The following is a 17,690-nucleotide window of genomic DNA, read 5'->3' as shown; positions in this document are numbered from 1 at the left end:
GTGCTATGCCGTCCCACATGTAATGGTTTAACCTTTATTTTAAAACTGCATTAACCTCTTTCACAATTCTCAGCTGTAGTAGCGCGTGAAGGAAATGGCAGATGTAAATCTGAGATCTCTCAGCTTCTCTCAGTTTGTGTGCCTTCCCACTTCACACCTTCCCTTCCTTTCCCTGTCTTGCTCCTCAGCTTAGCAGCTTTAAGGCCTTTTATTTTTTCTCTCTCTCAGCAAAGCATGCTCTCTGGCTCCGAGCACTGGCATCTCCTGCATCGGTATGCAGCTCCCGTTCACTCTGCTGATCCCTCTTTATGAGGACATGAGTTTCAATGCTTTTATCCCCCACCTTCACTTGCAAATATGCCTGCGCTCAGTATCTACACTTCAGCTTTACGGACCCGTGGGATGCCTTTAAAGAGGAAGTCAATAAAACGGTATAAACATGCATGAGCTTAAGTTTGTGCTTTTTGTGTCTTTATTCCAAAGTTAGGTTCGCGGGATGCATCTCACTCTAGCAGGGGTCGGAGAACAAAATCGTTTCTTCCTGTTGTTACGTTGAAGCGGAAGGAGAATTTCAAATATTTCTGCTGTTAGGTGAATAAAGAAATATTGATATCAACTGTCTGTTTAAATTTACTCAATACATTAATGTTGTTTAATGTATTTACCTTTTTTCCACTCATTATGCACAGGCTAAACAGCATGATATGAATGTTTTTATGAAATATGGGCTTTGCTCCAGCCATATAACATAACGTCTGTGGCTATCAAGAGAAAAATAATTTTTACGTGAAACATTACTCATGGATGCAGTCGTTAACTTTTCTTTGAAAAACTGTCAGGAGCTGGTTCTGTAACGGCGGCTCTGAAGATGCCGAGGTTGCCTTCCAACAGTCTCTGCAGTGGGGATTAATTTTACAGATGACTACAAGAAGATTTGCTCAGCAAAATTGTCAAATATAATTGCTGGAAAAGAAAATGAGCAGGTTGGACTGGAGCAATTTCTTCTTTTTTTTTTCTCCAGAATGCTCTTATGCACATAAACAGTCCCTTTACTGATATTGCAGTGATAACAACACTGGGGAGAAGAGAAAAACCAAAAGCACATGGGGAAATGTCATGAAACGCTCTGAAATACTGCCAGACTTGGAGACATTTTTAATTAGCCTCACCATTTTTACAGTGTGTTCTCTTTAAGGTGGCATGTTTTCCCCAAGTTCCTGTGGGTTTCCCTTACAAATTTAGAGATATACATGACAAGAGTGGATTTTTTTTCCCCCGTCTGTGTACGATTGGCCTCTATGATGGACAGGCGACCTGCCTGCGTTCTACAAAAATGTATGCTGGGATCCTCCACAGCTCCTCTAGGGGGGCCAGGAAGCTGGGAATATAAATGTTTTTTAGTCATGCCCTGACAAATAGTTACAAGCTCTATTCTCAGCAGGTTTGTCGAATCCTCTTTCTTTTCTTTCCTGGGTCTTTAATTTTGTATTGTGCAGCAAACCGCATAATAACATGTAGCCATGAAACACAACACATCGCCTTGGAATAAATGACTACATGTACCATGATTTGCTGCTTACAAGTCGATGAAAACGCATGACTTATTCCAGCAAGCCATCAAATTTCCAAAGATAGCAACAGAGTCTCCTTTATCTGGAGCTCAGATGTCCTGCCCGACCGCTGGACTGCAGGGACTTTACAAGCACAGCAAACCCATTGATGCAAAATCCTGTGGACTGTATGAGACTAATGGAATTTCTGCGTTGATTCCAAATGCACTGTTTGAAATACAGTGGCTTCGGAAGATAGTAGGACTCCTCTTTTTGCACACTTATATATATATATATACTAATATATCTTTATGGATCAAATGTCTTTTTTTTTTTGTCCGACCATCTGCACTCAATAACCCAAAACGATGAAGAACTGAAATCTGTAATTTACAAAAGTATTCAGAGCCTTGATTCACTTGCTCCTTCGGCAGCCGTCACAGACACCGTATGCGTCATCCTGGGCGAGTCTCTGAGAGCTCTGCACACCCGCTCTGCACTTGTGCAGTCCGAGACCATCCCTCCTGGCAGATCCTCTCAAGCCTCGTCAGATTGAGAGGCGAATCAGATGTGAACTGCCATCTCCAGGACGGTCTGTGGGGTTTAATGCCGGACTATAAAGGGCGGGGGCCAAGACTCGGAAGCTGTAAACGAACGCAGAACTATGGGTCTGAATACTTTTGGTAAATGAAAGCTTTTAAAATACATTTGGAAAAAAAAAATAATTCTGAAAACACGTGAGCACGTTATCGATTACAGGTTATAATTGTGTGTCAACTGATGGGCAAAAGATGCTATTTTATCCATCACGTATTAAATCTAAATGAATTGAAGAATGCAAAAATGAAAAAACGGACTGAATACTTTGTGAGGCCACTGTTTGGTTGGCCGCCTACACGTCAATGTCCAGAAAAAAATGATTTTCCACAAGAAGCGGGGAAGCAAGGTGCTCACAACGGCACAATGAGTCGTATTGGTTCAAACTATACACTGATGTTTAAAAACATTACAACTAATGAGCTACCTCTGGAATACTGTCCATAATAAAAGCATTTGAAAGGATAATGGACTCTTATTCGTAAGAATAGCCCAGGAGAGCTGAAAGAGATTCAAATAAACAAAGGTTGACATGAAGAAAGGCTGTGAGAACTTACCACACATGCCAATCGCCATATCCGCCATACAGCACTAAACAAAGGCTCACCCAGCTTGTTGTCAGTATTGCAGCTTTGTTTGCGCCTTGGCAAAAGATCCTGACATTACTCAAAACGAGCACGGACACTCCGGATCAGGCTGCCAGGTGTTTGGTTGCAGTGCGACGCCCTCAGATAGTCAATCACTCTTTTTGGAGGCCTCCCAAACATGCAGCGCAGACACAGGACAAAAAGGGACATCTATTGTGGCAACCACACAGACGATGCTCCCAGTATGTCACGGTTAATACTGTGCACTCGGCATCTCTCTGCAATGAGCACTACGTTTGTGACACACCTCTGTGATTTTCAGAGACAACGAAGAATGCAGCTTTTGGACAGACAATAATAAAAAACACACAGGTGACATAAGGGTGATACAACATCTACTCCAGAAAAAAACTAAAGCGTAAAAACAGATTACGTGCCCTGTAGGTCATCGTCTGGTGCACGGCTGTCATATCTGAACAAAAAAACACTAACTTTGTTCATGTCGACTCCAGCAAGAGGAGAAAAGGGAGATCATCACATGGGCAATATGAGATTCAGAGGCCTCATCCAAAAGTCGGGCACAAAGCCCACTTGAACAGAAATGAGAGCCAAGAGAGATTGGTAAAGGTCAACACTGCAAACCGGCACAAAAATGAAGCATAGGCTTCATTTTGGCCACAACACTGAAATGTGGGGAATGCATAAAGCTCTTGCAGAACAGACAACTACAGTAGCATCTTTCCAACAAGACAGCTGAATCGCATTCATCAAAACTTCAGCCAGAAATGTTCTGTATTCCATTCTGTGCCGATTCCTTACGAATGCAGTTTGAGTACATTCTTTTCTTTTTATAATGTGGGTGTACTGATTTGAGTGCATCTTTATAGTCAAAAAATTTTTTAACATTGAGGACAATTTAATCCTTCAGCGGTGGACTACAGATTACTTTTGTGACAAAAAAAGAGTGAAATTCTGCAGTATTAAGACATTAACACATCAGCTTTTAGTCTGGGGCTGGATTGTCGTTTTGTCCAAAAAGTGCAACCTTCAGTGTTCAATGCAATAATTCTCATGCTCAACATTTTTCATTTCTATTATTTGTTTTTTTTAAGAAGCAGTGTGCTATATTCGGAGCACAATGAGTAATGGATGCAATAATTCACTAATACGTTTGCAAGGTTAACAGAAAGTAAATATTAGTCATTTATAAACCCCACATGACAAGAAGTGGCAAGTTTTAAGATCAGTTTTGCGTGCAATGGCAAACAAATTAAATGTGGAGTTGCTAATTTACCCAAGCAGGTCGCCCCAATATATAATGTTTAGCAGAGACCAATATATCATTTTGTCATAGTTTAGTGTTTATTATCCCTGATAAAGCAATGGATTTTTTTTTTTGGGGGGGGGGGGATCTGTTGATAGACCGTATTTATTAATTCTATTCAATTATTTTTCTTTTTCCTATATTTTTGAGCCATAGTTTACTCAAGATGCAACATGGGAAGTGTTCCCTGCATTACCAATCTCCAGTTATTTGACTCTAACATCCAGCCTCCATTCCCTCAGGGTTTGGATCAATGCGGCTGCAAACGATAATATAAAATCCCACCCCAGCGATGAAGTCGGTCTCCTGCATTGCTATGAGACTCGACACACGCAGCAGCTCTCTCAGTCGTAAATAGTGGCACCGCTGCTACTTGATGACATGACAAATTAAATACTTAGTGCTCTGGGTTTGCAGCTTGGGCGGCAAACCTATTCATGCTTAGAAAAAGAAAAGTATTGAGATGATAGGAATACATTCTGCTTCGAGGTGGATTTCCCGCTTTAAGGATGTGAGAACGGCAGGTTCCCCTTCAGCTGCCTGAGATTGGAGCGAGCACTGCTTTAACCACTATCCGGCGTGACCAATTGTGGCATTAAACTTATCACGAGTATCTTCAGACAGGCTTCTTGGCAAGGAGAACAATCTCTTAACCTCTTTCACTCCCAAAAAATGGGTCAAAATAATCTTTAATAGTGTAATTGCCCTTACAGTCCATCAGCCTCATTGCTGAGCTCATACCCACTCGGAGAGGGCACCGTGCGTAGAAGTGCTGTGACAAAGAGCATCGCAAAGGCGGACTGACAGCACGCCGCATAGTTGGGGCAGCGAGCGGCTAATCTCTAAGCCCATTCCCCACTTGTCTGAGCACATTTGCCTCTGGCTTGAGGCTTATTCCTACAGATGTATATCTGTCAACAAAACACATTTGTCCCCTTTACTGGATTATTCATTTGCAGTGGTGTACGGCAGCAGGGCTCCCGAGCCGGCACTTGGCAGCTGGGTGACGTTCTGCGGGGATAAGCAAACCCCTCAGCAGAGGGGAATGGGTCTCCTTGAGTGTAAACCACCTTCCTGCCATACCTCGCCTTCGGCTCAGCCAGCTTATTCCTCGTGCCTGATTATTCCAACCCACAGGGGATGCGCCCATGCATACATCTCACGGGCTTCCCGTGTCTCACAATATGTGACATTTTTTGGGGGTTCACTTGCACTTGAGCCCAATATGTATTCATTTCAGGACATTTTCAAAACAAACCAGATCCGAGCTGAAACAGAACTCCATTCTCACATGGAAGGACTGCACAGGTGGCGCACCGACGGCGATGCTACAGTGCACTCAATCCACTGTGAGGGGAGGACAGTCATTCACATCGATGTCCACTCTCTTTTCTGAAAGCTGAGCAGCAAGAATCAAGGGTTTTAATGGCAGTTTTGGTGACTCATCAGTGAATTCTATAATAAGCCAAGTGAGATCTGCACATAAAAAAACGTTTAATCCCGGAATCATCGGAAATTCTGCGGCCTTTCATTTCATCTTCATATTTCTGGTGAAAGCCGGTTGACTACTGGACTGTATGCATATGGGCCAAATAATATGCATACAAACGAGAATAAATTCTGTATATTTTGTTTCAGTTTCACTCTGTTTGTTTAAGCTTCCATCCTGATGAATGCAAATGAAGGCAATGAAATAATTCAAAGCATTTGATCACATGTTATGAATGTGTTAATGTCCACCCATGTATTGTGCATAACATTATTTTGAATGTGTGTTCAAATATCGAATCATAAACAATTTCCAATCACCTAAATGTTGTTGCATCTCTAATATTTCAGGAAGTGTACAAGGATCATTGTTAAGAGTTCTGTCAAATGTTGTGTCACATGATCAGACATTTTATGATATGTTGCGATGCAGTAGATGTTACTTTTCAATAACTACTCTACTCTGGATGAACGTGTTCTACCCTTCACAATATGTTCACAATTTCAAATCAATTATCATAGCATGGGTCTTCGCTTAGGCCAATATTTAAAAGACATATCAAACGTTGGACAGACACTTTTGCATAATTGATGACAAGCTTCCTCCCTTATCAGGGAGGAAATTCTTCATTTACATTATGAGGGAATTATTCATCCTCGACCTCCTTGTCTGTAGTTTTGACGTGTTTGGTTACCTGAATAAATTCAAGAGACAAAAAAAAAGGGAGAGAGACACTCTCCACTTTGCCCTCATTACTGCCCCCACACGTTATGGTCAAACCCACACACACCACTGCTTGTTCTTGCCAAAATGTCTGACACGGTCGGAAACGATGAAAGGCTCCGTGGTCAAACTAAAGAAAAGTTCCCTTGGCGGGATGGGGGGCTTTTTGGGGCTCTGTAAGAAGGATGATGATGAAACACTCGAGGAAAAGGAACGCAAGACCAAGCAGAGAACCAGCAAAGAAACGTGCAGGTCATAAAACTTACATCCGTCACAAAACCAGCCTGCAGGTCTGCAAAAGGACTAATTATAGCCGCGACACGTGGCTATTTAGCGTTACTAATGTAGCCTGCCTGACACCTGACAAGTCAGTCAGGTGTCTGCATCGGCTGCGTTTGCTGAAATACGTTGGTGTGGTGATACACCGACACTTCACAGAGTGACATACGTTCCCACTGGTGCACAATACAGAGGGTACAACGGATAAACCCTTCATGAAAATGAATCCATTCGGTCACGACAGCATATTAAACATTTAGGCAGTGAAGCGCGCCATAGGCTGCAGCTGTGGATAAGAGTCCGGCAATGCATTTAAGCAAAAATACTTTAATGCAGTTGTTCTAAGAAGGATGAGCCTGCACGAATGGACTATCAGCATTGTCGAGCGTGAACAAAGCCGCTAATGCTGAAGTCTTGTCTACAATGTAAATGCAGTGTGTAATGTCGCGCATTGCAATTTAACTGTCGATTAGGCTGCGATCACACAGACGATGCATTTCCCTTATTGCTTACAGAGGGGGTTCTACTTGCAGTCTCGTTGGTTTGTTTGTCTGTTGGCCTTCGTGGCGTCTCAAAATCGGTCCGCAGATTTAAATGAAATCTGTTGAAAGCTTAAAGGGATAGTTCAGTGATTTTGAAGTGGGGTTGTATGAGTTACTTATGCATAGTTAAGATGTCACCTTATGGACATGGTGTCAGTGATGTCATTTTACGGAGTTTGGAGGAGAAGTGGAAGTAGCAAAAGTCTGAGTCCCACTGTTGCAGAGGGGACCACCAGAAAAAAAAATTAAATCCTTTAGCCTTAAAATTGAACGTATATATTTTTTGGGGAGGGTAACGTGTCTGCAACAGTAGGACTTTCGCTACTTCCACTTCTCCTCCAAACTCCGTTAAATGACATCGCTGATCACCATCTCCATAAGGTAACATATTAACTATGCATAAGTAACTCATACAACCCCACTTCAAAATCACTGAACTATCCCTGTAAGCAATGGCTTCTAAATCAAGATGGAAATCAGCAGTTCATGAAGAGGACCTGTTAACACTGCAAGATAGAACATTCTTTGAATACTTCACACATACTGCTGCTCTTACTTGACACATGAAAAAGTCTGCATCCAATAAATCCCCACCTCTGTGTATTTAGCAGCAGATCCCGATCCCAGAGTAAATTGAAAAGAAAATAGTCTTACAATAACGACACACTTGGAAGATTGTGCAAACTTCTCGGAGGTGTGCACAATCTGGATGCTTCCTAGATTTATTTGATTAGTCTTTTTTTGTTGAACTGCTCACGTCGTCTTCAAAGTAAGTGTTTCAGTTTCTCAGACACAGACTTCGGGGGCACTGCCCTGGGCACCCTTACTCCATGTGTTTGAAGTTATGCCACGTAGCATTAATATTTAAAGTAGCCCTTGAAGTGGTCACTATCTTTGCAGAGCTCTTGGACAAGATGATAAAACTCGGTGCCCTGTTCTCTTTGGCAGGATGTCATGGACCCAAAACTGTTCCAAAATGGCCTAGCTTGCTGCCGTCCATTTCTATTCTCAACACTATAGTGTAAGCTAATGCCGCTTTGAGTTTTGAAAGCAACCAAAATCATGTGCTTTTCTTTGGTGGGTTATGATTTTGTCCAATCAAAAATCATAAGGCTTGGCAATATGGACCACAAAATCATATCTCGATATTTTTTAGCTGAATGGCGATACTCGATAGATATCTCGATATTTTTTCCGGTAAAGAAATAACAAAAACAAAGTCAGATCCAAGTCAAACCAGATGTCACATAATAATAATAATTATAACCAGCTGCACAATATCAACATGTACATGAAATTTACACAAAAATGAACTCATGGCTTGTTAAATAACAATAAAAAATACTATTAAATAAAAATGTTCCTTTAATAAAAATTATCCTTTCTTGCATAACAGAATACAAAGAGCTGTGCAAACAAGGCACAGCAAGGCTAAATGAAGCTGCCAAGGCTTGAAGATCTGGGTTGCAGCACAACGTTTTACACACTCCTCGTGCACTTTATGGCGCTGTTGTAAACGCTGGTAGAGATTCGTCGTGCGCTAACTTTTAGTTGCAACCCGAAGGGGAGGGGCGGGTATTGGTTTCGCTCAGAGAGGCGGGGCAAGGCGAAGTTGTGCGAGGGGCAGACAGGGAGAGGAGAAATAGGTGAACTGGCTGCTCCAAGAAAGAAACTTATAACGTTATTTTAACGAAACGTAAATCTCGATATACACAATATTGTCTTATCCTATATCGTGTTTGAAAATATATCGATGTATTTTTAAAAATCGATATATCGCCCAGCCCTATTTTAACATTGACTGTTACATTCAAAAGGAGAGAGGTGATACATTGATAGCCATCTAGAATAAAAAAAAATATTTTAGGCAGCGGGAGGAGGAGGCTCCAACCAAATGGACACTTGCCATGTTTAACGTTTACTGAATGTTTCCTCTGTTGGCTCAGAATGAATTGAAACCATATCAGTGAAGTCGTCTGTATGGCTGCTCGGATGACCAAAAAGTCAACCGTGAAAATTGCACAGTTTGGGCACAACAGCTCAGCAACCAACGTGGCACATCATCTGAAGACGATGAGCTGAAGACTTGTCTGCATTAACATGCTCCACCTTGTGTTTAAACGCTTTCGGGGCCTTTCGTGTGAACATATGAGAATTGGCATGTTTTCATATGTTCGGTCAAATTATTGGGTTTAAATATTTCCTCATGCTGCAAATACTAGCTCTCTACGTTTATTTATAATTCATTCAGGCTATAAGGCTACCAGGTAAAGTGCTCCCAATGCTCTGGGGCTAATTTAGTTAAACTCATATGCAGACTCTATTGATTCTTGCACTTTTGGGTAATATCTTCATGGTTGAATGCACTTATTTTAAGAGATGCTGTAATATAATACAATGTAATGTAATGTAAATATAAACCATCTTAAACCAACAACAGTGGGTTCATCTGAATTGAACATTTGGTATTTCTGGTATGCATCTGACATTTAAATAAAAACTACTTTTAATATTATATTATTTATTAATTATTCTGAATACTTCAGTCAGGATAGAACTGCTAGAAGCAACAAAGGTAGACCAGCATGTGCAGTAATTTATCACTTTTGTGTGTGTGTGTGTGTTCCAGGTCTGTTGCCAAACAACGAACCTTTAAAGCTGGACTGCAGGACTTTTACATATAAATGAATGTCAGTTGTATTCAAGCTCATGCCAAACAAGTCCACACAATGCTGATTAAACCCTTCAGTGACAGATGAATCTGTCAGTGCTGCACACCGCCAGCGATGTGCTTTATGTTGAGCATGGCAGAGCTCACGGAAGCATCCTATAAAGGTTTCTGATGCTCAAAATGAACAGGGAAACTTCTTGTTCAGACGAAGGATTACGGTGTAAAAAAAAATGATCAAAGTGATCGTTGGCAAGGGGGCACGGTGTGAGAAGGATGTGGCCGGACGTGTCATCAAGTCACAGCCGGATGTGCACCACTTGATGGCACCTCAAGTTGAGCAGCTACAGTGAAATGTGTCAGGTGGAAACTAGCCAAAGTGAGAGACAGAGAGACTTCCCACAGCAACAGACATCAACGAGGTAATGGCATTTCAGTGATTTTCTTGAAGAAAGACTGAAAGAGACTGAAAAATGAGTCATCGAAGATTAGATTTTCTGATGAGAAGATAGACACGAGCAGCCATTCAGAGACTCTGACTCTAGGATTCCCACTGATTCAATGGGTCTATATGTTGGACCCTATAGAACACAAATAGTTTAAATTAACTCATAATCATTACAATTATTGTATTTATAGGTCTGACAGTGCCACCGCTGTTATCTCCTCACCATACTGAATCAGCAGTGTCCGGAAACTGCCTCCTCTTGTCTTGTGGGACACAATCTTATTAAGCTGGGGTCAATGGGGTTATCTATTTATTTATTTATTTATGTTATTATGTATTTATTTATCACAGCCCCCCTCCCCCGTCTTGTGTGCGGTCTGTATCTGCAGGGCGGTGGCTGCGCAGGCATGTCCGAGAGCGGGACGGTCTGCGGGGAGTCGACATGAGGAGTCACCGATGGCACTGAGGCGTCACACATGACCACCGCACCTCCGTCCCAACTTTCATTGCGCGGCTCCATGACTTGCAGGGTCAGTATAAGACGCGCGCACTAACACTCACGCACGCGCGCGCGCACGCACACACACGGACACACGGAAAAAAGCTCAAGTCAGATGCAGGAATTGCATCTTCCCCGAACCGCTGATTCAAAGTCGTGCGTAAAATGACTCAAACGGCCCCGATAGAGCAAAACGTGCGAGTTGGATGTGATCCACTCACTGACTCCGCTCTCGCCACGACCAAGACGCACACGCCACGCAGATCGCTGGAACATGTTTGTTTGTTTTTTTCTTTCTTGCATCCCTTGAATCCGCGTCAGGGCAACGGGACACAACCGGACTGTGAACCACTCATCCACAGCCCGGGGTCTTGTCTGACACTTTGACACAAAGGCGAGGGGGGAAACGTCGGAGTTGTCTCCGCGCGCGTGCGCGCACACACACACACACACACACACACACACAAACTTGTGCAGCCGCATTGTGCCTTTTTCATTGCGCCGCACAATTCAACTTCCAGACATTCCAGCACAGCCGGCCAGAGCTGCAGCGGCAAAACACGCATCATTTAAATAAGAAGACATCATGATGATAATAATAATAATAATAATAATAATAATAATAATAATAATCAACTCCCTTTGCACTGAAACACTTCAACTCGCGGGTTTGACATGACAACATTCGCTGCGCGGCCGCCGCCGCCCCGCACACCACGCCCCGCACACGAGCCCCGCACACGAGCCCCGGCGCTCACCTTTCAAGACGCTCGCGCACAGGCTGTAAAGGATGAGGACAAAGTGCTGCTTGACAATCATATTCTTCTCTTTTTCCTGCACAACGTCACGTCGACACTCCACTCGGGTGGTCTCAGTCTTCTTCTTCTTCTCTCTCTCTCTCTCTCTCTCTCTCTCTCCCCCTCTCGATGTCTGTCTCTGTGTGTTCTCGTCGGGATGGACTTATCCAGGTAAACGGCGCAGTTGTCGGACCGACCGGAGTTACATTGATGAACTCTGCCCGTTCCGGAGAAGTCCGTGCGTATTGTTCGCAGATTCCGAGGAGGAGGAGGAGGAGGAGGGGGCGCAGTGGTTAATGTAGTGAGGCAGGACGGCAGAGATGCTCGTCGGCAAAGTGCAGCTCCTGCCTCCCTTTATTGCCTTTCTCTTTAACTCGCTGCAGAGAGCAAGAGTCCCGCCCACGCCTTTTGACTAATGAAGACGCCTTCACCAATGGAGAACACCTAGGGATACTCCTGAATCCTCTGGTATACTGTCCAAACAACAACACCGGTGTGACACAAGGGTTGCCTTAGACAATAGGCGTTCGCACGACCTTTAACCATATCATGAATTATGATCTGTGAGGTCAAGAGGGGGCCAATGTTGGGCCCCGGACCCCCCATCTGTCAGGCTCCAAAAGGATGTATAGTGATGATTCTGTCCATGTTTGTTGTCAGTGTGAGTCTTAACTGTTCACCACGCCAGTGGTTTTAATGTATTAAAATGTGCCCACAGCAGGCAGTGTCAATTTAACACCTTTAAACCGTTTTTGAACAGCCGCCCCTGAGCCGCAACGGCTCCACGAACAGACAAACACAAGCCTGCAGTCAACATTAGAGACAACTCCAAATAAGCGTCACTGCAAAATCAACACTTATTACCACACGGACCATTTTACGACGCATACCAAGTGTCTCCCTTGAAATCTTGCAGGGGATGCAATAAAAAAAAATGACAGTTGGCTGTGCCGTGATAAAAGAGAAAGAGCTGTCCACCTTTTTTTGGGAAACGGTGGTTGGCGACCTGGTGTCTGGGCGTCAGGGCACGGGCACAGGGGAAGTTAATGGGCTCCTGCACACCCCTCTACCTTCAAAGGTCCCCACGAGCGGTGCACGGAAACGAGTGTGACCATCCCTAAAGACAGGTGTGTGGGGGGAAATCAGCGGCTCCAGCCGGGGATCGTTTTCTAAGCCCATCCTGAGGATTTTACACTTGGTTTAACATGCTGCCGGGTGAATTTGGTTCAATTTTGCACAGTGGCCTTCCACGCCACTCCCACTTCAAATCAAATTGCTGACCTGGCCATACCACCTGGGGGGAAAGCTGCGGTGCTGGAAAAATGCATCCCAGGCTTTTAAATCCTCTGCTTTTGTCTCAGCGGGAATAAATGTAAATGACATGTGAAGCTCCTTCATTCATTATCTAAACAAGCAATCAGTCGGATCACTAACTTTCATTGCCAAACAAGAAATTAATGCAGTGTTTTTTCGGCATGTTCTAATCCATTACAGCTTTTAATCAGAACGTTTCGAATCAGTATATCGCTCACAACGATGTGTGCTCGCTCAGGTTTTGGATGCTGATGCTGCGTTTCAGCTTTTCAGCATGGAACCATGCACATCCCTAATCCCTGAGGAACCATTGTTGCCTTTCTGAACTGTAAACCTTGAAGGTCTGAGCGTTCTTGTGTGACATACATTCTCTATACAACTCACTTATAATTCAGAGCAGAACAACGCAAACCTAATTACCATGAGGATGGTGGTAAAGAATCAATCCCATGTGTCCTCAAGGTCAATTCCAAGTCATTTCATTAGATCTTTGAGAGCTGAATTCTACTCATGTGCCCTTTAAGCAGTGAGAATGTATTGACAATGTGGGTTCGGCAAAAAAGAAAAAACACACATGGGTGCTGACATTGATCTGTAATGCAGAGGAGCACAATACCCGGTTCACTTACCTCTGGGACCGTGCATACTATGCTTTGTGTCACTTACGTTGGCACATTTAACAAGGTCTCCGGCGTCGCGTGAGAGTGCAACCAACCTGCACACGAAACAATATAAAAAAGGGGGCTTTGTATCATACTGTTTTCATCCTCGCGTTAGATTGAAAATGCAGAGTTTCCACTGAAAATGACACAACATGAGATTCTCTAGGTTCCCGCCTGCCAAGTGGGAGGATCAACGACGGAATCCAAACAAAGCGGGAGACAAAAGTTTAGGCTAAGCTGCAATACATTAATATGCATCAACTTGTCACTGATAGCATTTAATCCTCCCCACTGATCGAAAACACAACTAATCCAGACACACTTGGTGCACAATCCATTTCAGCTTGGGCCTGAGTGACAGCGGTCGTGAAGGCTGAATTCTCCATGTGGTCCATTTCAGGAGTTGAAGTGCTGCTCAAATGAGCAGGACATCGGCTGTTTCGGTCTTTTTTATTTAATTTAATTTTTTTAAATGGTGGTGAAATAAAATAGAAATTTGCTTTATTGTTATTCTTCACAACCGAAGGTCTTCGTCTCAAGCTTTGCACTGAATACCTTAATATGTTCTTCTGTAGTTTTAAAAAACAGAATATTCCAAAATAAAACTGCAGAAAACCACTACTTACGCATACAGCAAAGGTCACTGCCACAATATATATATATATATATATATATATATATATATATATATATATATATATATATATATATATATATATATATATATATATATATATATATATATATATATATATATATATATATATATATATATATATATATATATTTATATAAAATGAGACAGGGAAAGTCTGCAGTGTTGTTTGCTTCTGCTTGGATTTTGAATTGTACAATGGCCTGACTGATAATTAACCGGAAAATCAGTTCGTCACAGCCTGGTATCATCATCATCTTGAAATTACAGTGCAGATGTTTGACACGTTTAAAGATACTTGAGGCAGCACACAATGTTGCCATCATGAAATGAATCCACAACATTTACAAATGTATTTTCAACACTTAGTGTACCACCTCAGTTTTTTAATAAAACAAAATTTATATTATTATTATTATTATTATAATGACTTGGAAGGTTATTTAACTCTGTTAAGTCACTTTTTTTATCCCTTGTCGTTGGTTCCTGTTTTATATTGATGTTCACTTCATATTCCCCTGTCTCTTGTTTTCCCTCACACTTGTTCATTTTTTAGTGTTGTGTTTCCATTTTCATTGTATGTGTGTGTGTTTGTGTGTGTGTGTGTGTGTGTGTGTGTGTTTGGATTTGCATTCTACAGTATATTGTTCTTGTTGTGGTAAATGGTTCACATTGGGAAATTCTTTTTTTAGATAAAGAATACAAAAAAAGGGTGAACCAGTTATACATGGAAAGTTTATATCAGATATCAGGTTTAGCACACTCAGGTCAATTTAAATGTGCCTGCTTTGAAGAAGATGCATAGTGTTGTATTCAACTATCTGTTCCTGCAGTATACATCTGTGTTATTATGACACTGGGACAAAAATGTTCAGTCAGCCCTTGTCCCCTAAATAAAAAATGAAATTTTTTTTTGCTTCTGTCTCCCTCTGTTGAAAGTTGTCATTTTATTTGGAAAGAAGTCCTGGCAGATTTGACTGAGGAGGGTCACAATTTATTGCAACATATTAATAAAGAGTATATTGTATATTGAATCTTCTTGGGCATACAATAGTGCTTGCATATCATTTGTGGAAGATATGTAAAAGAGGTAGCAAATAACCTGCAATTTAATGTTTTATTTTATTGTATTAGTGTTTATCACAATGAGATAAACACTAATACTTTCAGTCCACATTTAATTAATTATTCTGCAGCATACTTCTGTGTAATGATGTGCAGTGGGTACATGGTAGGGTGTTCTATTAAAGATGGTAGCAGACAAAGAGAAATTCATTCTCGGAAAGATGTGTCTATGGATGTGTTTCTTGCATTTCACAACAGTGTGTCAAGATAACACAAAATTATTAGTTTTATTAGGTGCAAAAATCTAATTGTTTCAGTTTTTAGAAACAGAAATACTCCAGCTCATAAGGTGCCTTTCCACCACTGCACTGACGGTAACCGGCACTTTCCATATGAGCCTTTTTTCTATATAATCCAATGTGTCTGATATACATGTTGTTGTTGTTTTCTGTCAGTACTCCACAGGGAAATAACACCTGCTCTCTCAAGCTTTGTAAAACATGATCTTTTGATAGTGTTTTACAATCAGAGCTTTGTGATCTTTGTGCATTTTCTCATCTCTGTAATATTTGCTATCGGAGGCTTTATTACCTCATCAATGGGACATAGGGAAATTACATATTTGCTAATGGGTTTTTCTACCACGCAAAGGACATGCAATCAGCACCGTGTGGATGTCATCATATATTGCAAAACTACTAGTAATCACTTAAATATGTTGTCTTGAGATGCATGCACCCCGCATCTATTCCCAACAGTATTAATAATTTAAATTCAGCCTCAGATATGCACAAATATACTCAGTTTGCCATGTTGTGATTGTTGTACATGCAGGTTTCTGATTACTGTTTTTAAAAAATTGGATTTAAACCAAACATTTTTATTATGGTCAAAAATGCATTCCTGTATGACAGGTAACAATAACACGTAGAATGATTTGGTTTGCAAATGGCACATTGTGACAGCATGACAAATTAACAAACGATTGAGTGCAGAGGTCAAAATGGGTCCAGGAGAGCAATTTTATTTGATAACATCAGATTGTAGTGTTGCTTTTGTGTAGCTCACCAAAATGTTTTTTTGGTTTGTTGTTCCATTACAGGTAAAAATGAATTTGGAAACTATGTCCTAAATTATTAATAATATTTAATTTGTGGCCGAGCTCAATACAACTGACCTATAATGAATTCCCAGTTAAAATTCAGAGGAGGCCGGAGTCAGCTATGTACTGTAGGAGTCAGATACAGACACATTTTCTAGGTTAGAAAGTTGAAACAGGCCCCAGGACAACCATGTTCTCCTTTCAATCTACCTAACCTTCAGAAACACCCTGCCACTCAGGATTATTGAAAATGGAACTCAACAAACTACAAAACATTGAACAGTGTTAAAATATATGATAAAACATTAACACAATACCCCCCAAATGCCCTATTATCCATAAAAATGCCCTCAGATTTTAAATATCATGACACATATTTTGCTTCGAGAGGGTTTCGGTTTATTTTCTTCTCTCGCTCGAGTACAACATTTCAGTACCATTTGAAAGACGAGTCATGTTGGGGCCAGAAGAGACGCATTGGCAATCACTGTATCATTACTGCGCAGCTCAAAGAGCACAGAGCTGTAATAATTCAATCAATGTTGGTCTTTTTGTCTCAACTTTACAAACCCAGGATCTTACACTGGTCCCCCCCGTGGGACCAGTATAGAGGCATATTTAAGCAGGCGCTCCGATCTCCACCTCGCCATCCGATACAAACAAAACCCGGTGCCCTGCTTCTGCAGAGTAAATTGCTTTGTGTTAGGGCTCACGTCCACCACGATGGCCCCACGGCAGCTGGTGTTCTCACAGGCCACTGCATGGAAAATGGGCTGATTTCAGGATTTAGCTGACCATGGTTGATTTCTCACTCTGTGCTTATTGGGGCCAGAATCGCTTGGATATTGACACGCAAAAGATTGACGGCGAGATTCCCGAGAGTCCCCAGCCTCAGTTTTGTAACAAGCCGGTCGGGCGTTGCTGACGTCCAACCGCCATAGCGCATCTCAAAGTACAATACAATATTTGCATTTGAGTGGAAGACACGAGCGCCGGATGCATCTGTTGTGATCGTAACGATGTCAGAAAGGATAGCAAGTCATTTCAAACATCAAGGTCATTGCATCACTTTCGTCCGTATAAGGAGAGTGACATGCACGGTACCGACTGAACAAAAACACAACTCTGATGCGATATCGTCTTGATGTATTCATGTGCTACATCTGAATATGTGAAAAAGTACCACGTGGTGTCAATCAGATCAAGTTTGAGAAGAACCGCTTGACTTCTGTTGGAGTGTGACACGGCAAACCCTTCCAAAACTTTTGATACTTAGATAACTGAGTTATACACAGAATTATGATGGCAGTGTCTCACAGCTCATTAGCACTCTCTGCACCTCCTTTGCTTATCTTTGCATAACTACACATCCTGGTCATGTTTCCTTTC

General features: G+C 41.9%; 1 protein-coding gene across 3 annotated transcripts in view; it reads right to left on the bottom strand.

The window, feature by feature from the left end:
* The window catches only part of cadm2b (cell adhesion molecule 2b), a 120,170-nt gene extending 108,321 nt beyond the window's left edge, over window positions 1-11,849 (bottom strand). For all 3 annotated transcript variants that reach the window (XM_035623846.2, XM_035623847.2, XM_035623848.2), the window contains exon 1: window positions 11,465-11,849. In XM_035623846.2, coding sequence (XP_035479739.2) covers window positions 11,465-11,525 — 61 coding nt within the window. In that variant the 5' untranslated portion in view covers window positions 11,526-11,849. The remainder of the gene's footprint in view (window positions 1-11,464) is intronic.
* Between the last annotated feature and the right edge of the window lie 5,841 nt (window positions 11,850-17,690).

This window comes from Scophthalmus maximus, chromosome 11 (genome assembly GCF_022379125.1).
Source record: "Scophthalmus maximus strain ysfricsl-2021 chromosome 11, ASM2237912v1, whole genome shotgun sequence".
In the NCBI taxonomy this organism is placed as follows: domain Eukaryota; kingdom Metazoa; phylum Chordata; class Actinopteri; order Pleuronectiformes; family Scophthalmidae; genus Scophthalmus; species Scophthalmus maximus.
Note: the sequence above shows the minus strand (reverse complement) of the source record. Positions and strands in the feature narration are given on the sequence as shown.